This window comes from Echeneis naucrates, chromosome 9, assembly GCF_900963305.1.
Source record: "Echeneis naucrates chromosome 9, fEcheNa1.1, whole genome shotgun sequence".
NCBI lineage: Eukaryota > Metazoa > Chordata > Actinopteri > Carangiformes > Echeneidae > Echeneis > Echeneis naucrates.
Window position 1 is genome coordinate 6,383,196 of NC_042519.1, and position 21,552 is coordinate 6,404,747.

A 21,552-nucleotide genomic window follows, 5' to 3' on the forward strand; every position below is an offset into this window, starting at 1 on the left:
CCTTTACTGGAACCTCCAAGAGCTCGTTAAGATCTTTCACATGTTCTCATGCATTCAAGTCACCCCCAGTATATCAATAAAGGAGATGCACAATCATGTGAGTGCCATGTGATACTGGAGATTTCATGCCAGGATCTCTTTTCCTGAGAGCAAATGTCTCCGTCAGTGGAAGTTGAATCAGAGGGTCCTTTTTAATGAGTCTCATCAGCTTTAAATGTACGATCTAAGTCAGTGCTGAAAAATAGGATATGATTTATGTGTTATCTTCAACATAGGAGCATAACCATGCATGCATATGGGCAACATTTCAACACTTTCTCTTTTCCTGCCTGATAAAGCTGTTCAAACACGCTCGCCTGATCAACCCAAAGGACTCTGATAGGCCCAACTTAAGCATATTTCATAAAGTACTTACATTCTCTTGCTCACAATTCTTTGTTGAGGCAAAAAAAAGTTACAACTTGTGAGGTCAAGGGTGAATCAGAGTCTTGCGTACATTGAATGAATAAGATGACATGGAAGAATTCAAACGTAACACCTGTACACAGTCTGAGTAGAAAGGAAATCTTGTGCAAGAGACCTGAGTCAAGCTGAGAAAGATAAAGAACATGCACAAATGAAGAAAGGCAGCAGCCCATCCTGCAGCCTGCACCCTGCACAGTGTCTTCATTGCTGTGGCTTCCAAAAATCAGCAAGTAAAAATGAACCACATTGCCCCAGGTTATGCTATGCTACCTCAGATCTTTAATTATGATTAATTATGTGAGTGAAAAACCAAATCTATGTTAGCCAGCAGCATGGCGGTATATTGGTTAGCGCTGTTGCCCCACAACAAGAAGGTCACCGGACCTGGGTCTCCTCCAGGTACTTCAGTTTCCTCCCACCGTCCAAAGACATGTTCGGGTTAACTGGTGACTCTAACTTGTCCGTAGGTCTGAGTGTGAGTGAGTGGTTGTTGGTCTCTGTCTGTCTCTGTGTGTTGGCCCTGTGACGGACTGGTGACCTGTCCAGGGTGACCCCGCCCCTCGCCCAGTGAGAGCTGGGATTGGATAAATCACCCTTCGTGACCCGGAAATGGAAAAGCGGTTGAATATGAATGAATGAATATATTTTAGCCTCCTAGCATATTCTAATTAGTACTGGATTGAAATTTTAACAGAAGCAAGTGGATGACCTAAAATGTAAAATATAAAGGGGTCTCCAAAGAGATTGGAATTAATCTTACTGAAAACTCAATTATGTGTACCAAATTTTAATGCAATGCATCCAAAAGTTGGCGCAATATTTGGACCAAGTAGACTAACTGCATGCAAACACCATAAATCAGAGTAGTCAAGATTATTTTCAAAGAATTTGACTTTAGGAAGAATTTAAATATTCCTCAAATGAAAATCAATTAAGTCAACACCACAAATGTCACAACATAGGCTTAATAACTAACCTGGTAAGAGGCTAAGGCAGCCAGGACAAAATGTGATTTCCACCTCCTTCATCCGAGCCTGCTCACTTCTCCTCCCCCACAGTGGCTCCATGTTTTTCCATTCAGTGGTTATGGAGGAGCTGGTCTATTGGCTGATGGTTGTGTTGGCCAGGTTCAGCCTCCATAACTTCCTGATCGCGGAGCTGCCCTCCCCTGAGTCCAGTCCTGGTATCCAGCTGCTGTCTTTGTCTGTGGCTGAGACTGGCAGCTGTGGAGCAGACACAGTCTGGGAGAAGCTGCTTGAACACACAGGTACATGTTAACTATTAAACCAAATATTTTTGTGGAAACGTCAGATTATCAGATATTAATGGAGGAAAATAGGTATTTCATGTGTTGCTCATTCTGATCTCAGGCTTCATGCTCATTGGCTCTACATATATATAATCACACTGTTTGGCTGCTTAGCTGACACATTTGGACACGTCAGCAGCCCTGTTTATTATGCTCTTATGTTTTTGCTGTCAGGAAGACTAAATAAAAGACCCCAATGTCTGAATCATGGAGTATTGCTCTTACTACAACTTTGTAGTCACCATATCAACGTGTATGAAATAGGAGGAGTAAGGAGCTCATGTCCAGACAGCCAGAATCATATTTGTAAACAAACAATCATTAATTAATTGTGAATTAATTCATTTAGCTTTTATGGCCTGTTTGGCTGCCTTTCTGCCCCCTTGTGGACAGATATTCTTTTGTGAAAGCTTGAGAAAGTTGTGTAATTCTGTCACTACCAACGAACAGTATGGCTTTAGAAACTCACTGTTTTGTCCAACCAACTCTAAATCCAAGGATAAGGTCATTTCAAAACCATAGCAGACAGAATAATTATCAATACAAATAAGAACAGTACTACTAAAAACTGTTGATGGCTTCAGATTTTCTGTTGATCAACTAATAAAATAATGTGTCAACGTTAGTTTAATTTGCAGTTTAACCTGCAAGTCTCTGGGCTCTGAAAGGTAACAACAAGCATAGACATGGTGACAGACACATTTCCCACCATTAATAATACAGATATAATGAAGAGTTTAAGATTTCTCATTGCTAAGAGTGAGCACAATAATAAATCACCCCTCCCCCTTCCTTTCCTTTCCCCACTTCTTCCTCTACCTTCAGCCCCTTCCAGTATTTAAGGCAGGAGACCTCTGGCCCAGATACAAGACCCCATTGCCTCATGACATAGTGCTAATACTAGTGTGTGTGTGTGTGTCTCTATGTGTGATTTATGTCTCTTGTCCAGAGGCAGTGGGAGCAGGGAGCACAGGCCCCCTCCTTGCTCCTGCCCTCCCCCACTTGCCCAACAAAGCTCTCTAAAAATGTGTGTAAGAGGTTTGGGGGAGGTCTCCCTGAAAGGCAAATAGAATTAAGGAGCCAATTCGAGTCACTGAAACTATTCTACAGCTCATCAGCTGACAGCAGGAGCACACACCCAAGTCACTTAGCATTCCCTCTCACAGAATACTGCACACTTAGACACCACGCTACACCCGTGCAGTAAGGATTTGGATGAATCTCTTCACCCTGGAAATATATCATCTGCAATAAAAATGCACTTGTTAAGTATTATGGCTCTGAAGTCCCATGTTGACACAAGCAATGAATAAAGCAAACACGACCACACACTCGCACTAACACCATCAGCACTTCCTCTGGCATTAATCTCACACATTTATTCTGGTCAGTCCACTTGCAGGCAGGAATCCACCAGGACATCTCATGTTGCATATCAACACTTCCATTTGTGCAGCGTGAGGTTTAAGTAGGTTAGAGGCGGGCATGCACCCTCCACTTTCGTCTCCAGGCCCTCCAGGCAGTAAACGATTCTGTCAGACCGGCTGCTGCTCGTTATCGACGTGCTCGCAGGCCGGGAGTTGTGGGCACCGCAGCAGCTCCTGCACATTGCAGCGTGGCCTCTGCCACACGGCAACCCTGGATGATCGAGCACATTATGGATCGGCTGTAATACCACGCACAGAAGCACAGGCGAGCCCAAAAGGACCTCTGTAGTTATACCAATGTGTATTGATTTCAGTATAGAGCGTAGAAATTTAAAGTGCATATCACATGAGTTGTTTACTAAAAGACTGGCATTGGCCCCGGTGGAGCTCCGGTGCTATCGGGGCTATGAAAGGGAACACTGCCTGCTATTAGCCTGCTGCAGCTCAAACCACATCATTCACCGTGTTCATGCCTTTCAGGTATTTTGAAGCAGAGCTGTTATTAGATAGTTTATCTGCTTGTCTGGGGGGGGGGGATGCACTGTGGATGCAGTTAGACCAGAATAACAACACAGATTTGTGACCCATGTTGCTTTGCATGGCTCGGCCTCAGTATTGTATTTCATGTGTATTTGTGTGTGTCTGGGGAATGAGTGTGACTGCACTGTATATTTGGGTTGTTGTACGGAACAAGTGAGGCGCCTAAACACACCCTGTGACATTTACAGAGGAGTGCACACCACGACTGGGGCTCGGTTGGTTCATGGGGCCCGGGCAGCTAACTCATATATCCATGTGTTGTGTACCTGTGAGACGTTTGACTGGAGCACCCTGCAGGCACCCACGTGACATTGGATTCCATTATTTCCCATCAACCAACCCCCTCACCAAACACACATTTCCCATCACGGTCGGGACATTCCCTCCGTTGTCCAGGAATCACGAAAAAATGTATCATGTCCCAAGCATGTCTGGATAGAACAAGGATTAACAACAAAGAGGAAGCTTGTGTGGCGAATACATTACGATAAAAATGTATGACATTATGTGCACTTCACGGCAAACTGTGCCGAGCACCTGCTTGTGACGGAACAGCTTTTGGGCAAACTGTCACTCTGGAGGTGGAAAAAATGGCATGTCCTCGAACAAAATTTACAGGGTGAAAATGTTGAAACAAAACAGTAAATTGTCATTTCCTTTGATCAACTGAAAGTATATAATGACAAGTTGATATTGAGAGTCTGGGTGGATGTAACAAGTTGCGTGTGATGGCTCTCTATTGGTTTCCACCATCAGACTACTACACTGACTTACTAAATGTGTTTTTTAGCAGGATGTCCATTATTATGAAATATTGCACAGATGGTTATGGTCCCAAGAGGACGAATACCTTCCTGAGATCCTGTCTTCACATCCTGGGCCAACAGCAGGCCACAGTCTTTCTGAACGAATGAGTCAACAGATAACTCATTAGTGCAACAGCTTAGAAAAATGTTCACAGTTGGCAGCAGACTTTGGTGAACCCATTTGCTTATTGGCAAATGTTTGTGTGCTAAAATGCTGTGGCAAACATAAATGTTATGACTGATTAACATCAGCATGTTACCACTGTCATTGTGAGCTTGTTAGCATGGCGGGTTCATGCTTCACCAAGACCACCAGTGCAGTCCTGCACTGAAGTAAACCAACGCTGCAGCTTCTCATTTGGATTTTATGAGCCTCCTTAAAAAATTCCACAAAGAGTTTGGTCTGGATCTGTTTGGGAAGAAAAAGGCCTTGAGGTGAGTTTGATATGATTTGACGCTGCATTAGTAAAATATGATTTCATTTGATTTGCGGCTGTAGGTGAGTCAGGAGCTCACATGCGAGCGTCTCTTGGTCCCTCCTGTGGGAAACCTGTCAGATCATGAGCAGTGTCTCTGGGAAAAAGTTTTCAGAGAGAGAATATTAGCAGTTTTTTTTTTTTTTTTTTTTTTTTTTTTTTTTGACACCATGTTAGAATAGCTTACAAAAACTAACAGGTACTAATAATCATAAACAGGGGTGTTTGTTTTTAGAGCTTAGGGCCTGTCCCTACTTAATTCATGAAGAAATGAATCCTCAGTGTTTAAAATAAGATGACACATTTTGGCACAAGAGTCTTCAAAAAACCTTGTTACTAAAAATGCAACACCTTAAAAACTGTTCTCGAGTGTACTGCATGTCTGGCTCCTCCAGACGTTTTACACTCTTTGTTCACTGTTAAATATGCATAATCACTGAAATGCATCATTTTTATCGAGTATTTTTAGGCATGGAGTTTGTGCATTTATTACTGAGAAAGTGTAGGAGGGAAGGGAAGACAGGGAGAGACAGAGATTAGACAGCAAGGATCCATGACCAGACTGGAATTGGGGGTCGCTTGGTTCACCATATTTTCATTTTTTGTCCACAATTGCCGAAAATAGAACCAACCACAATTTAACAGCTGATATGTTTGCAAGTTGGTGAGCATCGAGAGATACCTTGTTAGGTGTTTTGCAGCTACCCACACATCCATAATGAACATGCACTCATCGTGCAGCTACAGGTCACACAGGCCTTATGAAGAGTGACTCAACTTTAATGACTGTTGACGTAAACATATTGCCTGATTGTGAAGTGGGGCTAAGGTGATTCTGGAGCTCTTTCTCAGCTCCCTCCGGACATCATGGCTGAAGCATGAGTCCGCAGAGGAAGCCGTGGGGTCGGATCAGGACAAGATCAGTGGGAGTGACAGGGTGTGCAGGAGGTGGCAGGAGATTCAAAGTAGGCCAATAAATAACATCCTAGTGAGACAGCAGCTACCTCCCCCTCAGCCGCCGCCGCCCCATTCCACCCCCGACAACCCCTGGCCCCGCTGACTGGGCCCCCTTGATTACTGGCCTCCAAGGGGGGGATGGTGGCCCCAGCTGCACAATGCACCTCTCATACGGAGCCTCCACTCACCTCTTGCCTCCATTTGTTGGACATTCATCTTTCAGCATGTGTGTGAGTTTGTTTAGGGGGCGGGGGTCAGTGGATGGGGGGGCTGGCAGGGACTGGTGGGGATGGGTCCACGAGTGTGTGTGGTGGAAAGGGGGAGTCTCCTAAGGTTTTTACATCTTCTCCCCTAGCCCCCCACCCCTCCCGTCCCAGAAGACCAAGCTCAGCACCAGCCTCAACTGACTGAGTTTAAACATTACCCACTTGGGCTTATGCTCAAAAAGAAGAAGAAGAAGAAGAAGAAGAAGAAGAAGAAGAAAAAGACACAGCAGCAACAGTCCTGCCTGATTGTATTTCTCTGATTTTTTTTTTTTTTTACTTTCTTCAAATTAAAGCTGAAGTAATAATTGCAACATCAATTAAATTGGGGTCATGTTTTGGAAAATGGACTGATGCCAAGGACAAGAATCACAGGGTGTCTGCCTCTGCTGTTCGGATCGTGCTTGTTTTAATTCTGTCTCACAGTTTCATGCAAAGCTGGGATGGCTGGTATAAATATGGCTTTTGCTCCAACCAAAGACATGGGACTCATTTAATTACAGCGATGACTGACTTTGGCCACATGTAAAAATGGGAAACTATAACTGAGGTCACTCTCCTCTTGCGCTTCAGTGAAGATCATCTAAATATTTCTCAAAGCACATGGCAAGGCAGGCAGGTGACAGCAGAGAGGGGCTGGCGTGTTGTGGTCAGCGCTGGCAGGCCAACCAGAGCACCAGGACAGATATCCTGCTTGCGGTTCACAGTCGCTTGCTTGCATGACTTGTCATACCACAAGACGTTTGCGTGGAAGATGAGAGCAGCCAAGCGTAGTGAGCTGACAGAATCAGGCTCAGGAAGAGAGGGGAAGAGGGCAGTAGGAGAGAAGGAGAAGCAGACGGTTAAAGCGGGGGAGGAGAAACTCTGAGAAAATGAGTGGGGGGGTAGACGGTGGCGGACTTACACCGCAGATCTTGTGGTATGCTCTCAAAGTGCTGAATGACTTCCTATCACTGTGTGGAGGGAAGTGGAGCGTGTCAGCTCCAGTGCTCTCACACCATTCTGCATGCAATTACCCCCCCCACCGCCAAAACCCCCCACTGGAATTCAGTGAAATCCGTGACTCATCATTTAGAGTAATAGGACTGTCAGGGCCTGTTGGAGTCCTGACAGGAGGACTCTCAGTGAGAGTCTCTCACCTTTTCACTTCTCTCTTCAGTATGATCACACCGGGTGTTGTCCCTCTGTCTGACTGCACATTTCTTTTTGCTGGCAGTCTTTTGGACAGAAAGGTATAGAATGAGCTTTTTGCTTGGATAGCTAAATAACAGTGTATTTAATGCGATTCGTTTGTTTTAGGTGAAATTGAACTGAGGCGTGTCTCTCAGGCTGGATTGCCAGTGATACAAAAACCATTGTTTAAACAGCCTTGTGATTTGCACTGAAGGGGTTGCCATGGCAACCTTTCAGTATAGATGGCCTGTTTCTTTTCCAATTGCGGTGATCATCAGCTTCATTGAAGGTGCATCGTTAGCGGGGAGCCCCCCCGGGCAGGAACATTACAGGGTGTGGGAAGACTGATGGACCGGATCCGGTCTTTACCGTCAGGGCTGAGCCCCGACAACACACAGCTCCTGCCTGGGTGTCTCCCCCCGCTGTCTCTGAGAAAGCAGCCGCCGAAACGTCCGCATTCCCATGCTGAGGGGCCCAGGTACACACACACACACACACACACACACACACACACACACACACACACACACACAAAGACAGACAGACACAGATACAGATGGATGGATGGATGGATGGATGGATGGATGGACAGACAGACAGACACACACACACAAAGACACAGTTTCAGTAAGGACAGAGTCCATCACAGAGCCTCGGGTGTTTCTCGGGTTGGTATTAAAGGATCTGCATGTTTCCACCCCCTTTTTAAGAAAAGAGGAGGATAGCAGAGAAGTGAGGAATGGAGAAGCTGTTACATCAGTGTTTTCATTTCCTGCTGCTCTGCTCCACAGAAAATGAAGCTCCCAGCTCCTTTCTCTGACGTCCTCCGGTCCTGATGGGAGGCTGAGAATGTGGAGCAGACACCGGCTGCTGGCGGAGGGACGGGGGGGACGCAGGCAGATGGGAAATTTCAATGAGCTGTACAATCCAGAAGAGTGGAGTCTCCTTCTGAGTGAACAGAAGGGGGGGGGGGGGGGGATCCAACAGCGCCCCCCTGTGGGACAACTAGAGCTCCTTCTTTACCAAGCAGACATCTTTTAAAAAGGACCCATTTTTTCTGGATTTAGACAGCGAGTTTCCAAAGGTAAGGGACTGGGGCTGGAGTGCTGAGAGCTACAGCTGCCTTTCACACCAATTTCTCTAAGTCAGGTGTTTCTGTGCATCTGAAAAACACTGGTTCAGCTTGCATATCTAGAGTTCCTGGTGTTCTTCGGCTGCAAATAAATAAAACCAAGGAGTGTGTGTCATAAGAATTCACAAGATTTCCAAGTACTTACAATGGATTTAATGAAAACAAAATCAAAGGAAAAAAGATGAATTTGTGTATAAAAACAAAACACTTTATTACAATTAGGCTGAAAAAACCCAATGAAAACACAACTACTTTACAAGTACAAATGTTTTTGTTGATATTTACATTTTTTTTCTTTGACATCAATAAAAAAAGACAATTTATGAGAAAACACAAAATACTAAAGTACATGTTTACAGTGTATTTGCTGCAATAAAAAACAAATGACTAAAGGAACGTGCATTATTCTCCATTCAGTATCTATTGACAACAAGGGAATTTGACATAAAAGGGACTATTTATGAATAAACACTTATTCTAATGGACAGCTCATTCTCAAATGCAGAATAACCCAAAGGCCCCAGCATCATTTCTGTCGAGTAATATAATGACCATTTTAAAAGGCATGTTGTGTCTCTTGTTAGTTGGATTGGTGTCCACAGTAGCTGTGGGGGAAGTATTTAATTTGTGGTTCTTCCAGAAATGATCCACATTTCATGAGTCAAATTAACAAGTGAAGTAAGATTGTTGGTTCATTAACTCATCATTTAGATCTAACCAGAAGTATGCGCAGAGCTGCAGTGAACAATCTGCTGAAACAGTTTAGGTATGAGTAATGAAATGGTCAAATGTGTTATGCTGACTTATGTTCAGGTTGATGTGAAAGGTTTGGTGTGTGATGTCTGACTCTGCCTTCAGCTGCTGTGGGCTCCTTAAGAATACTTCAGTATAGCTGTACTGTCTGTCTATACTGCAGGAAAACACACTTTGCTTAGTGTGTTTCTTCTAGCTGCTGCCTCCGCTGGGCTTAGCAGGAGTTTTGGCTCTGATGCCCCCCTGGCGAGCTTGACCCTTGGTGGTCTGTTGGGGCTGAGAGGGCTGCTGCACTGGAGACTCAGCAGCAGAGGGTGTTGCCTGCTGCTGTGCAGGGCTGTGGGGAGGAGGCGTCTGGATCTGAGGTGAGGCGGCAGTGGCGGCACTCACTGCCTGTTGCTGGATGATCTTCTGCTGGACCTGGACCTGGGCTGTTGCAGTCCCAGCAGGAATCATCTGCACCTGAGCAGGAGCTGATGTGGCTGCCTGGGTCAGAGTCACAGTCTGAGGCTGGGCCTGGATCTGAAGGGAACACACACAGCAGCTGATGATGAAAATGTTCAGATGTTTTATACCACTTTCAAGTCAGTTCCACAGTCAGAGGCCCACATAGACATCTTCATCTTAAAACGAGTCTATAAAAACATATGAGGAGATGAAGAAAGAAGAAGAAAAACATGTTTTCAAGTACTCAGTGATACACAGGTTAGCTGCTAAGCTTAAAAAACATACCTGAGAAGAGACAATTTGTTGCATACTGGCCACAGTGGTTTGTTGTTGCTGCACTATTTGTGAGTGAGTAGAGTGCTTAGCCATCTGATAAAAGAGAGAAGCAAGAAAATCTAATTTCAATGCACAAATCCATCGGCTGTCTGCAAATATTCCTTTGCAAATGGTGGCTGCCACTGATGGTGTACCGGGATTTGTTGGGTTCCAGCAGGTTTCTGAGCTTGGGGGATGGATGTGGTAAAGAAATGGGTCTTGATCCCTGGTTGGAGCTGGGTAGTGGCAGTGTAGGTCATCTTCTGTTGCTGTGGCTGGGCTGCCTGGGCTGCCTGAACTGTCACCTGCTGGGTGCCGATCTAAGGAACATTACAAAATGAAAAGTTATACAATAACTCAATTTACTTTATGTTGCGAGTATGATCATTTCTCAAGAAAAAAAAAAAAAAAAAAAAAAAAGACTGTCACATAGCATGCATCTTGTCACGACAGATGAACAACATACTAGTGATCAGCTGCAACTGAAGAGATCTATTTACCTTCTGCTGTACTGTGGTCTGTCCTTGCTGCGGCTGCCCTGCCTTCTGCTGGGCTGCAGCTGCTGCCTGAACTGCTGCTGCTTGCTGCTTCTTCATCTGAAGCAGCTGTTGGACCTGCTGCACCTGCATCTGGGGGAAGGACTGTGCCAGCACAGGTGCACCTGACAGAGAGGAACAACAGTGACACATTGGACAAAACAGATGATGCAAATGCAACCAAAAACAAATACATATTTTTATGTTCACTGTCAAAGAGATTTAATATGAATCTAAACACACCTGCTTTCTGTGCCTGACTGAGAGCCATACTTATGCCTGCTACAGTGACAGGCAGTGTCGTGACACCAGCTGATGAGACCACAGCTGGCACAGAGACCACAGGGGGCTTGGTGAGGGTCACCTGGGCTGTTTGTCCTGCCTGGGCCTGAATCTGACCTTGAGTGGGCATCCGAGCCTGTCAAGTGACATGAAAAGAGGAAAGAGCAGGTCAAGGATGTACAGAAGACTATACATCACATTCTGAACAAAAATACAAAATGTCAATAGCATACTACTTCAATTGATATCATTATATATCAGCAATAATTTAAATGTAAATTAAATGTACTAATAAAGTAGACAGTATTTTGTATTTTAAATCAGAGAGTGAGAGTGATCATGAAATGTTTCATAATTCCTTCCACAATCTCTTCTCTATGCAATAAATGATGCTTTTTGTTTTGTTTAACAGTCTTACCACTCTGGTTGTCATCTGCACAGTGGTGCCGGTCAGCATGGCTCCAGGTTTGGTGGCTGCCACAGCCGCTAGCTGGGGATTGGCCTGAGCAGCCTGTGCAGGCTGCACCTGGGTGGCTTGCTGGGCCCCTGCAGCCTGTTGACCCTGAGCTACGGCTGCAACTGCTGCAGCCACCTGCTGCTGCTGCTGCAGCTGCAACTTGTGCTTATGCATTTTCAAGAACTCCTGCAAACACACAGATTGCCATCTTAGGATATGTAACATACAAACACAATGTAATTATAACCATCAAAGGGTTTCAGTGTACTGACATACTAACAACAGAACATACAGTTATAACTGCTGATGTGTCTAAATGTGCAACATTGCCTTTTCTGTCGCAAATGTGTTTAAGCACTGATTGGGGTGGATGGGTTTTAGTGGTGGCATACCTGGGATTTAGCAACAGCTTTGATCTGTGGGGAAGCAGCCTGCTGTTGTTGTTGTTGCTGCTGCTGCTGCTGCTGCTGCTGTTGGTGCTGCTGTCGGAGCATCTGCAGGTGGGCCGTGGTGAGGGTCTTCCCTTGCTGCAATTGCATACCTGTTGCTGGATGACAATCAGGAGAAAAGTCAGATCTGTGTAAAAGTCATGGGTAATTGAGGAATGTCTTTTCACTGAAAAGCTTGTGCACCTGGTGTGACCTGAGTGACCAGGGGGCGAGTCTGCGATTGCACCGGGCTCAGAGTAGTAGAAACTACGGCAGATCCCGTCACTGGAGTCACAGCTCGAACACTCTGCCCTGTAGCTATGGCGACCACTTCAGCAGGGGCAGCAGCAGCTGTAACAGCCCTCTGTTGTGCGTGAACCACAGCTCCAGCTGCACCGGCAGGCTGGACCAACAAGAAGAACAATGGTCATTTGATGAAAGACTCCAACACATCATGATCCTTCTTGTCTACAGCGTGTAGTGGGTGTGCATTCTGCTTCACGCTATTTCAAATGCTATTTGCATCACAAATTCCTCTTAGTAGGTGGCTGAGTTGAGCCAGAGCAGCAATGATAAACATGACTCACAGACAGTGTGCCCGGTATGACTGAAGATGCCAGGCGTTTGTTGGCCTGGAATGGACTTGGAGGTACTCCAGCTACTGTGTTCACAATCACATTCCCCCCTACAGCAGCTTCATGACAAAAAGAAATGAATTAACCACTGGAATAACAACAGCTCTGTAATGTGAACCATATGATGTACATACCAGCCTGGATAGTTGTGCCCACAGTGGCATTTTTTATGGCTCCAGCCTGAAAAACAAAGTCCATATTTAAGGAGTAAAGAAACTTCTTTTTATGTGTAGATGCATATTGGCGAGGGTTGTTTTGAGTCTCACCAGAACGGCTGCATTAGGCACAGCAGTGGCTCCAGTTACAGTGGCAGCCTGGGGGACCTGAGCCTGAGCTGCAGCAGGAACCTGAGCCTGGCCGGGTGTAGCCTGGTTCTGGGGAGCTCCTGCCTGCTGCTGTTGGGCCAACTGCTGAGCCTTTTGCTGCTCTGCAAGGGCCTGTAAACACAACCCACTTAATTAAATACAAGTACAAGCCTGTGAGTAATCTGATAAAGAATTTGAATTTTATTTTAAATCTTCAAATTTTTTTTTTCTTTTGAACTTTTGTCCATTACCAACTAAGGTGTGTGGAATCTTTGGGAAATCCATTGCCATTACTGTAGACTGTACATATCAGCACATGTATTGGGATATACCAGTTTGAGAGAGATAGACAACTATATATTCCTTGGTGTAACACGTAACAACAACAATATGTAGGTTTTGTCAAAAGGAGATTTCTCTGATTAGCTGAGTAAACAGTCAAACCCAATGTTCTTTCTTTGTTGAAACAAGCCCTACATGCTCTAGACACAGAACAGTACATGGTTACAATTTACACATTTAGCAATGACAATCACCTTTTTCTCTTTAGCAATCCTTTCAGCACGCTGAGATGCCACCTGAATGGGTGGCAAGGGTTTGTCATAGCTGATCCCACTGAGCAAAAGAAAACAGGTGTCAGAATTTTTTCTTTGTTTCTGAACAGTTTAATAGCAATAGCACACAACACACACCTTTCTGCCAAGACTGATGCATGTTTGGGATTCTTCTGGAATGGATTCATGCCAAGCCTGTAAGGAGTGTCAAATAAATTAATGCATCTGCACCTGACAGATCAGCAGCACTAATGCAATGATGAGGCTGGGTGTTGTCAAGAACCTGACAATTCAATTCAACTGCAATTCTTTATATAATTATTTGATTTGATATTGATCCAACATGCTTCAAAACCGATTCTGAAGTAATAAACATTACTGTGCCGTAATTACATAAAATCTGTTTATGATCTGGAAGTTATCTATAGCCAACCTTTGCAAAACTTCCTCTGTTCAAATGATTGCGTAGGTTTGTTCTATTGCTGCAATATTTTACTTATTTAATAAAGCTTACACAAGACAAATTTCTCTGATCCACTTTTACACCTGAATTCAAAATGTGTCCAACGTCAGCTTCAAAAGTTGCTGACACTGACTTTAATGAACTACTACCCGTTTCAGTTGCCAAGAGCAAACATACTCTTTGTTAGATCAAGAGGGGCCTCTCTACGATGCAAATCACACTAAAAATGCTCCCACAACTGTGGATTTTCATTGCAACAGAAATGTCTTCAATTTAAGGTTTTTCTGAATCGGGAAAAATTCTATTGGAATGGATTGATGAATCATTTTTTTTAGCCATCCCTATAAGATTAGACATGGCGCACTTTTTTACACTTTTGCAGATTTATGTCTCCTGTTTTGCTGTTGATAACAATAAACAGAAAATCACTAGTGCTTACAGCGGTTTGCTGGGTGGACTCCGCTTGTTCGCAATGGTTTTCATAAGCTCAAAGCGGCTGTTGTAAAGCTGAATGTGAGTCGCATTGTCATCCTGCGTGTAGATCTGACAAGTCCTTAGAGGACGACTGTTCTTAGACTGTGGACAGACAAGACGATACAGAGAAAACACAGAATGAAGATGAGTCCAGAAATTTAAAGCCAAGAAGCATTTATCTAATCCAACAGCCAGGATAAAGCACCTTGTATATGCTCTTGGTTTTCTTTTTTGGGTTTGCTTCATACACCAACTGAAAAAATTAAGAAAGACAGTCAGAGCAAAAAAATAGCATGTACAATAGTTTTACAGTCAAAGTAGGATGAATAGTTTAATTACCTTGCCCTCCTCTCTGGGAATGATGACATTCTCATAGCGGTTGCGACACTGCTTCGGTGAGCGATAAATGCGGCTGCAGGAGTTCACTACATCGCTCACAAGATCCCAGTTAGGAGTGTGTGCAGGAGACACAATTGTCAGGTTCAGTGGCAACTCTAGGAGCTGCTTTACAGCCTATCAGAGACAAAATATTTAATCTTTGGGCGCTGAAAATAGTTATATCGAGTTCAATAGATCAATCAATACACAAGGGAAGACCTGGCAAGTACCTGAAGCAGTGCCCAGTCCTCACTGATGAGCCACTCTGGGTTATCCTGGCCAGCCTCCATCGCAGGTTTGACCAGCGTGGGTAAGGGTTTGGCAAAGGGTGCCTGCTGCTTGAGAGAGAAGTTCTTTTTCTGGTCCTTGCTCTCACGGCGAACTTTCAGCATGTTAGCCTTTTCGAAAAGGGAGCGAGGAGGAATGACCGTCTCTCCATGGCCCTTCTTCTTCTTTCTGGCTGCTGCTTGACAAATAAGTTGTTTCAGGACAAAGATACCAAGCAAACAGCATGTATCCATTCTTAGAAAAGCCTTTCAAAATCTTTTCCTTAAAATACAGCACAGACTCCAACACATTCTAACTGGCCTTTTTTGAGCAAAAACTGTCCAAATGCAGCAGTACTAGTAATGCATATAAATATGCAGCCACATCTAGAGCAAGAGTGGCCAAATGTTGTACAACAGAGATAACAGAACCCCAAAAGAAAAATTTCCTCTCACATGAGGGGTCCATCTTGAGTCTCTTGTGCTCTTTACGGATGTAGATTGGAGGCAGCTTGGACTCTGGCATCGGTGTGGTGTCATACATCAGCATCATTACAGAGTCAATGTAAATGTCGTTGTCATCCTGAGGTGGTGTGGGAGGAGTCCAAAGCTTGGGAAATCACAAGTGAGAACATTACTAGAAAATGAATACATAAAGGAATAGGAACTGAATGTGGACAGTCTGAATTCTGCACAATCAATTTTTTTCCCAGTTAAATCAAGTTTGTCTTACTGGCATAATTTCTGTGTGGCCATCCTCTGCATCAAACACATATTCCTGTACAAGAGCAAAGACATGTTCTTGTCAACAACATTGCACAACAGTCCGCACAGAGCTTCTTGTTTGAACTGATCTCTGTGGCCACCCACCATATTATAGGCATCCTCTCTGGTATAAGTAAAGAGATCTTCATCTCCCTCCGTGATTTCCTGTTCCTCCATCTCTTCCTTCAGCTTCTGCAGCTGCTGCAACTCCCAGCCTCTCTTAGAGCACTCCAATTGCTCCTGAGGAAAATGTACACAAATCACACCTCAGTCATATGTATAAACTATAATTTATCAATTAATGAATAGAAACATACTCCTTTACTGAGATAAATTTCGATATGCACCTCAAATATTTCGGCTACATTACAGTATAGCTTACCTTGAGAGCAGTCTCATCATCACTGATATGGAGGTACTCAAGGTAATGCAGCGCATACTTTTCGATTGGTGTCAGCTGTTTGAGGGATTAATAAATGCAAATATAATGCCAGTGAGACAAAAATTAATATTAATCAATCAAACAAACAAACAAAAACAAAAAAGAGACAGAGAATTAATTGCATTCAAAATTCTCTTTTAACATTTGGTCATTTGTTTACAACAGTATGGAAAAGTAAAAGTACCTGCTCCATGACAGCGTTCAGCTCTTCTATCTGAGCAGGCTCCTCTTTAGCTTGGCTCTCTGACTCCTGGTTGTCTTCTGCTGACTCGCTGCCTGGTACTTCCTCAGCTTCCTGCTGCTTCTGCTCCTCTTCTGGCAGTGCATCCAGGTTAATGCTGTGGAGAGCCTGGATGTAGGGTCTGGCCACTCTGGGAGAAATGGCTTCAGAGGCTGATGGCTCCTGGTGAAGAACCACAAACTCTTCCACTTTCTCCCCTGACCCTGCCTCCACCTCAAACAGATCCTGGATCGTCCGCTACAATCACAGTATGAAATAAGTTTACTTATTATTCAGGATGATTAAAACTCAGCCAAAATCGAGAAATTGACAACACGTTTGTCTGAGGCTTCAAATGCAGATCTAACATTTGGAAAAAACTGAGGTGAGAGTTAATCTTACTTGTGTAAGGAAAGCCAAGGTGTAGTCAGTACCCTGGGCAGCCACCTCTCTGATCAGATCCTTGGTGCCATTCTTGAGCAACTTCTCCTCGATGGAGTTCCCACTCTCCAACCTGGGAAGCATCTCATCATTTAGCTATTACATATGAAGAAATGCCCCCCAAAAAAAACAAACACACACACACACACACACAACACCCCCAAAAACAACCTGTAAACAGAATCTTCTGTATAGAGAAAATCACCTGTATATGTGTATATCCTTTGAGCGACCTATTTTGTCACACCACTCCTGAGTGCGAGCGTCCATGCTAGGATTGAGGTCTGTGTCGTAAAAGATGATGGTGTCTGCATCAAAGACAGTACCAACTGCAGAGCAGCACCGATTGGTCAGAATGCTGCAGAACACCTGCCTGTTCCTGTTAAACTTCTTCATACTCTCCTGCAGGGAAACAACACCAAGCACTTGATTACATTGGGAAAGAGGCCAAGAAATGTATTTCAAGTGTTTTCTTTGCTCAGCTCAGCAGTTTACTTAATAGTACTTTATCTTTATCCTAATTTGCTTGGAACACTTAAATGCCCCACACTCATTACGTTTTTTTTATCTTTCCTTTATTATCCATTTTGATACAATTAGCAAGTTCAAGTAGCTCATTCATCTTTATTTTCTTAATAAACACTAGTGCTGTTAAGTTATGCATACAACATAAAAAGACAGAAGATAAGACCAAAGCGGGTCATGATCATGTAAAAATGTCAATCTAACAGAGACAAAACACTTGGAGAAGATATGCCACAGCAAACAGTGTTTAACTCATGAGCACAGAGTAACTTATCTCTGCATATCTTAAAAGAGTCCATCAGAGAGGGAAGACCACAAGATACCCTGTCCAATGTTGAAACAGAACTCTGCATTGGCATTACAAACTAAGTTTTAAACAGGGAGGCACACACAGACACACAATACTGATGTGTATGAATGCCTCTAAACTACAGTGTGCATCCATAATAGTTTACTTTCATTCTGGCTGATGACTGAAGGTAACACTACATAACATGCGTTCTACTCTTGGCTGTCAAGTAACTTTGCTGTCATATGACCAAAGAAAACACTTACAGATAATAAACTTTTTTTTTTTAATCTAAGGAAGCGAGATAATGAAATACTGAAACACAACCTGTTTCTCACACACAAACACTTGACATACTAATTTCTAGGGTCAGAATAATATTGTGTTGCAGCTGCCTTAATTTGAAGTAAATGGATTTAAGTATGTGATATGAGAACCGGTTTCAGTGGTGATGATTTTACCTGTCGCTCATCGGAAGTGAAGCTTTCATCAAGCCGCACATAAGTGAGCTGCCTGTAATCAAGGAATGCTTCCAGGATGTCTAACATCTTAACCATCTGAGTGAAGATAAGGACACGTCGCCTCTCTGACCTAAGCTTCTGCAATAGAATGGCAAGAGCTTCCAATTTACCTTTGGAAAAGAAATAATAAAAGTGATTATTGAAATGATCAAATGGTACAGTTTAGAGTGATTTAGTAAATTAGTTTTGGCATGTTTTTCATTCATTCATTTTGCTTGTTGTTTACCTGCATGCAAAGAATCCCCCAAATGAATAAATAAATAAATGAATGAATAAAAAATCTGGACTAACCTGAGTCCATCTGCATTAATTTCAGGTCAGGAAAATGTAAGAGACGTCTGGATGCCAAGTGGTGGATTTCAGCGCTATGTGGGGCAGAGGCTTGTTTCATCCGATAGTGAAGAGATTTCTGCTCAAGACTGTAGGGGACTGGGGGATTGGCTGAATACAGGTGAGGTGTAGGTGCTACAGCTGGAGGCACCACACATACCAACCTACAAGATAACAGTGAATTCTGATTGGTTAATATAAGTATATCATACAGTCATTAAATGCATAACAAAAATAATGGTAGAAATGTTTTTTAATGCTGTATAACGTGTGAATAAGTATTTATCTAACCACTAACAATTTGGCTAGTCTGTGACTACAAACTATTACAGAGGAATTTATAAGTTCTTGATGGTTTCCAACATGAAGTTATATATACCAGAGGGAACTTTAATACCGAGTTGAAATACCTCTTGATAAGGCTGTTGGCTGCCTCCAGGCGATCCTTCACAGTGAGCAGAGTGGACTGCAGTGTAGAGGTGGTAGCCACGCATGTTCTCTGAGCCCTGAGGCAACTTTCTCTGCCCACCCACCTCCAGCCTCCAGCAGTAAGGGCAGAGTGACCAGGCTCTGAACTCAAAATGCATGCCTGTAGAAGGTCTGATCCATACAAGACTCTGCGGCTGCAGCGTCGCTCATTTGCTTCAAAAAAGCGACTCAAACGCTCCTTTAGCTGTTGGGTCTTTTCCTCTGAAGACTCCTGAACATTATGGTTAGAGATAATATGTTAAACCACTGTCAGTTTTTTTGTCAAAAAAGACAACATGCTGTAAAGTCCTTCTGCATCAGCTGAAACAGTTTAACTGGTCTTTATTAGGGTTGTGCATCTCTGGTCTGTGGCTGATACAACACATAGCTGAATACACAATGATCTAATATATTAACAATACATAAACAGTAACAACTGATTGGACATGATGCGATTTACCCTCCAAACCTGATGCAGTCCTATTCAAAATGGCTTAAATCAGCACAATGCAATTCGATGCAATATGACCAGGTAAAAGAATGTTGAAATGAAATTCATTGAGTCCAATTAATTAATTCTGTGTTTAACACCTTTTCGGAAACTAATGTTAGCAGCAAAATGCTATTTCTATCATATGAACAAAGAAAAAAGTTAATTAACATTTCACCATGGGGTCTTTCTTAACATCTCATACAGTAAAGTCTTCTTGACATTCATGTGCTGCTGTAAACCAACACCAGTCACATTAGCGACAGTTGTGACAGTAAAATAGCTTAGCTGTGGTGATAATTTAAAAACAGAACAAAACAATAAAATTAAGTAAAAAAAATACTCACATTGTGATTTGGATTTGACTTGTCCAGTTGCCCTTCTCACTCGAAAAACCCTTAATCTGTCCAAGCTTTTGGTTTAAAGTTAACTGATCTGAATATTTGCTCTACTTGCACCATTCTCACTGCATACATGAGTTTGTTGTGACATGCCCCTAACTTGTGCTTTCTAATTAGCTATTTATTATTATTATTTATATACAATATTCAGTGGAGTGGACTTCACCGATATAAAGATGTAAAAGGCGATGAATCTAGATTTCAGTCCCAAATGGCTTTCATTCACAACTACTCTACTGCTGCATTTGCATTGTCCGTGCAGATGCCTGTATTTAAAAACAAATAAACTTCCTGTCCTTAGTCATTAAAAACATGATTTTATATTCAATGTACTTACTTGAGAACCAGCGTGAGCTGCAGTAGTAAGCTTGCTGGGGGTTGATGTGGCATTTGTAGTCACACCTGATGCTGAAAGGAAAAAGCCGTTATTGGGACTAACAGTGTGAAATCTACTGTGCAGAAAAATAGGTTCAACCATGGGAGCATAAGAATATGTTATTACTCAGCATTAGAATAATAAATTGACTAAATTACTAACAGAGACAGTTAACTGGAAAGAGAAAATAGCAATATCTTCCATTTGAGATTCGTCACCTGTTTGAGTTGTTGTCATGGCATGATGAGGTGTGCCAGGTGAAGATGATGCATTCGAGGCAGGAACAGCTTGTGATATTGTTTGCATTACCATGGATCCCTGAGGCCTGATGATCTGCTGCCCTGGAGCAGATACAATCTGCAGGATGTTTCCTAAATCAGCAAAACACAAAAGCAATCTAAGAGATGCCCCCCTGAATGCAAAGGATAGTAAGAACGGATATACAGCACAAAACAACTAAATGAAATGGGAAAGCAAGTGCGCATCAAGGAAATTGCAACAACAATAAAACATTGTACACTAAAATTGAGATAACGTTGAACTGTAGTCCCTCAAATTATTTCTCCCATTTAGGATGTGGTGATTGGGTATAAAGGCCAAAAACATGGTGACAGAGCAAGACCACATGTCACAAAAAGCTGCCAGAATCAAAGTAGGGATGGTGCAAATACATTGTGTTAGGGTTAGCTACCAGGATACTTCAGATGGCAGGAGGAATTACAGACAAGAAGAATAAGTGTCCATAATTTGATAAATGAGTTCAAATATTGATAACTATGTCATTATTGGCAAAAATGAAGGGAATTACATAAAAATGTCAAAAGACAGAAAAAATGAAGAAGAAAAAGTGCGACAATGGGATGTACATTATCGAGTGTACCTTGGAGCTGCAAGGGCTGTCCAGTGGTGAGCTGGCGGAGCTGGCTGGGGGACAAAGTAAACTTGTTGCCCTGAAACTGCAGAGTGACGGGAGTTTCTGGCTGTGAGATACGATTCTGACTGCCTGCTATGTTGGCCAGTTGGGCAATCTTCACCACATCTCCACCTTTATGGAAAGGAAAAACAGGCACTTCACTTCACAGCATTAAAAAGTAAACTGACATGACTTGCAAAACAATATACTTTGCATCCGTTAGTTAAAGGGTGAAAAAAGACAACATGCAAAACCAGGGTGGATTAATCTGTGGAACGAGCACAGCTGCCCTCCACAACAGAACCATAGCTGCTCCTACTTTTACAAACCCTGAAGGGGAAAGAAAAACTGATATAGGGCAGTCCTCAGGTGAGACAGAGAGCCTGAAACATTCACATATATAAGGCACTGCATTTGACTGCCTTTTCAAACCAACACACTGTTCACAGGGAGAGGTTGGTATAAAAAAATATATTCCATCAACTTAAAGTGACATTATTTATATTTGTGTTTATATATTTTTTGTCTTG

General features: G+C 43.0%; 1 protein-coding gene across 1 annotated transcript in view; it reads right to left on the reverse strand.

The window, feature by feature from the left end:
- Positions 1 to 8,686: 8,686 nt before the first annotated feature.
- The window catches only part of ep400 (E1A binding protein p400), a 30,133-nt gene continuing 17,267 nt past the window's right edge, over positions 8,687 to 21,552 (reverse strand). The window contains exons 24-53 of the mRNA XM_029510489.1: positions 20,990 to 21,154; positions 20,328 to 20,480; positions 20,071 to 20,141; positions 18,785 to 19,074; positions 18,336 to 18,538; positions 17,985 to 18,154; positions 16,915 to 17,111; positions 16,671 to 16,782; positions 16,233 to 16,526; positions 15,989 to 16,063; positions 15,712 to 15,846; positions 15,575 to 15,619; positions 15,298 to 15,451; positions 14,806 to 15,038; positions 14,537 to 14,710; positions 14,403 to 14,450; positions 14,163 to 14,299; positions 13,399 to 13,455; positions 13,243 to 13,321; positions 12,668 to 12,838; positions 12,536 to 12,581; positions 12,354 to 12,460; positions 11,971 to 12,169; positions 11,731 to 11,885; positions 11,300 to 11,524; positions 10,843 to 11,017; positions 10,564 to 10,724; positions 10,219 to 10,383; positions 10,034 to 10,117; positions 8,687 to 9,823 (exon numbers count right to left, since the gene is read on the reverse strand). Coding sequence (XP_029366349.1) covers positions 9,494 to 9,823; positions 10,034 to 10,117; positions 10,219 to 10,383; positions 10,564 to 10,724; positions 10,843 to 11,017; positions 11,300 to 11,524; positions 11,731 to 11,885; positions 11,971 to 12,169; positions 12,354 to 12,460; positions 12,536 to 12,581; positions 12,668 to 12,838; positions 13,243 to 13,321; positions 13,399 to 13,455; positions 14,163 to 14,299; positions 14,403 to 14,450; positions 14,537 to 14,710; positions 14,806 to 15,038; positions 15,298 to 15,451; positions 15,575 to 15,619; positions 15,712 to 15,846; positions 15,989 to 16,063; positions 16,233 to 16,526; positions 16,671 to 16,782; positions 16,915 to 17,111; positions 17,985 to 18,154; positions 18,336 to 18,538; positions 18,785 to 19,074; positions 20,071 to 20,141; positions 20,328 to 20,480; positions 20,990 to 21,154 — 4,610 coding nt within the window. The 3' untranslated portion in view covers positions 8,687 to 9,493. The remainder of the gene's footprint in view (positions 9,824 to 10,033; positions 10,118 to 10,218; positions 10,384 to 10,563; positions 10,725 to 10,842; positions 11,018 to 11,299; positions 11,525 to 11,730; positions 11,886 to 11,970; positions 12,170 to 12,353; positions 12,461 to 12,535; positions 12,582 to 12,667; positions 12,839 to 13,242; positions 13,322 to 13,398; positions 13,456 to 14,162; positions 14,300 to 14,402; positions 14,451 to 14,536; positions 14,711 to 14,805; positions 15,039 to 15,297; positions 15,452 to 15,574; positions 15,620 to 15,711; positions 15,847 to 15,988; positions 16,064 to 16,232; positions 16,527 to 16,670; positions 16,783 to 16,914; positions 17,112 to 17,984; positions 18,155 to 18,335; positions 18,539 to 18,784; positions 19,075 to 20,070; positions 20,142 to 20,327; positions 20,481 to 20,989; positions 21,155 to 21,552) is intronic.